Here is a 1,599-nt window from a genome sequence, read left to right as displayed (position 1 = left end):
CTCTTTTTGGCGTTTAAATTCTCAAAATAGGAATGTTCACCATGATAGGATCATTTTTATTCACAGTTTATATATGTTAATTTTTGTTGTCTCTAAAGAAGGCTCAAAAGTGAGTCGAAACATGTAAGCGCGTTTTAGTGAATGAAGAAGTTTCACACTTCATAGATATATTATTTGCGCGACGTCTTCTGCGCTTGACTCCTACTGCTCGTATTCTTTCCAGTTCCATAGAATTTTACGTTGTATCATCGATACAAAATAAAATTCTGCTTTTTAATTGGTTGTAGAACATATGATGCACGTCAGATCCAATGTGAATCTAACATATCTTTAATAACCGATTGAGAATATCGTTAATCACGACATTTTATTACGATGACTTATTACGGTTTTTTAGACGAAATGAAAATTACAAAAATGAGCACACTTACTAAGTATTAACCAATAAAGTTATAAATATTCTAGTAAATTTGATCACTTTCGTAATATTTTGTTTCAAGAACTGTAATAAGTGGTGTGCAATGAACGCGACGAAAACATTGAGCAGGGGTTTGATTGTGTATCTTCAAACGAAATAAACATTACAAAAGTAAGCAAATTCACTAGAGTATTCATAATTTAATTGGTCAATATCTAGTAACCTTTGCTCACTTTTGTAATTTCCACCTCCTTTGAAAATCCACAATTGATTGGGCCATTGAACAGAGAACCATTGGATGGCAGCGGCGGCGCGATCTATCGATTTGTGCGATCTCAATCGACAGCCTCGGCGCCCTCGACAGGCGACAGGCTATATTGCACTGTGTTGTGCTAAGCGTCATGGACGCAAGCGGTGCGCGTGTTGGAAGCTGCGATTCATTTGTGTAAACTACGTTGGGCTACACTTGTCACGCTGTTAAACACGTTTGTTCGACATCGAGATATGCTTTGCGACAACGTGCCTGGCGCGACGAGATGATACCTTATTACAGACGCGACACGCTAGAATTTTTGGAGTAGATCACGCAGACGGGCGCGTGCTCCGCGGGGCGATGAGCAAAATGTCTTGGCTCGGTTGGTCGGCGGACATCAAGAAGAGGGCCTGCAGATACTTGCTGCAGCGTTATCTCGGCCAATTCCTCGAGGAGCTCACGTTGGATCAATTGACCGTCGATTTATACAATGGCACAGGACGTGTTGTCAACGTCAGCCTCGATGTGCAAGTACGCATTGTGCTGTTCTTTGTCTCGGGGATCGATTGTATGTACAATTGCTTTCTTTTCTTCCTTTCTTAACTAAACTCTATAAAGATAATATCGCATCGCTTGATCGCATACTCTGTAAACATCGCATGTTCTTGTCTCTTAGAATATTAGAGATTAAATATTTACATCGATGTGCGAATATCTCGTATTCGCGTTGTCCGCAAATCAAACAGCTGATCGAGATTTAAATCGCAAAACAGTGTATACTTAACGATATGATTGACTAATCTCAATTTTTAATATATTCTGTAATGGATATGAAATATGACAGAATGAAGATAGAGATTAGTTTATGACAGTTAATTTAGAAAGAATAATTATAGAATTTCGTATGAATGTGTGTGTTTGTGTGTGT

General features: G+C 38.7%; 1 protein-coding gene across 4 annotated transcripts in view; it reads left to right on the top strand.

The window, feature by feature from the left end:
- The first annotated feature begins 768 nt into the window (after positions 1-768).
- Positions 769-1,599, top strand: part of LOC108749261 (autophagy-related protein 2 homolog B) — a 9,442-nt gene continuing 8,611 nt past the window's right edge. For 3 of the 4 annotated variants that reach the window (XM_018487839.1, XM_018487838.1, XM_018487837.1), the window contains exon 1: positions 769-1,202. In XM_018487839.1, the coding sequence (XP_018343341.1) occupies positions 1,032-1,202 (171 nt within the window). In that variant the 5' untranslated portion in view covers positions 769-1,031. Of the gene's footprint in view, positions 1,240-1,599 lie in introns of all 4 variants that reach the window. The other variant, XM_018487840.1, reaches the window with a different exon arrangement.

The sequence above is a fragment of the Trachymyrmex septentrionalis genome, unplaced genomic scaffold, assembly GCF_001594115.1.
Source record: "Trachymyrmex septentrionalis isolate Tsep2-gDNA-1 unplaced genomic scaffold, Tsep1.0 scaffold283, whole genome shotgun sequence".
Lineage (NCBI taxonomy): Eukaryota > Metazoa > Arthropoda > Insecta > Hymenoptera > Formicidae > Trachymyrmex > Trachymyrmex septentrionalis.
Note: the sequence above shows the minus strand (reverse complement) of the source record. Positions and strands in the feature narration are given on the sequence as shown.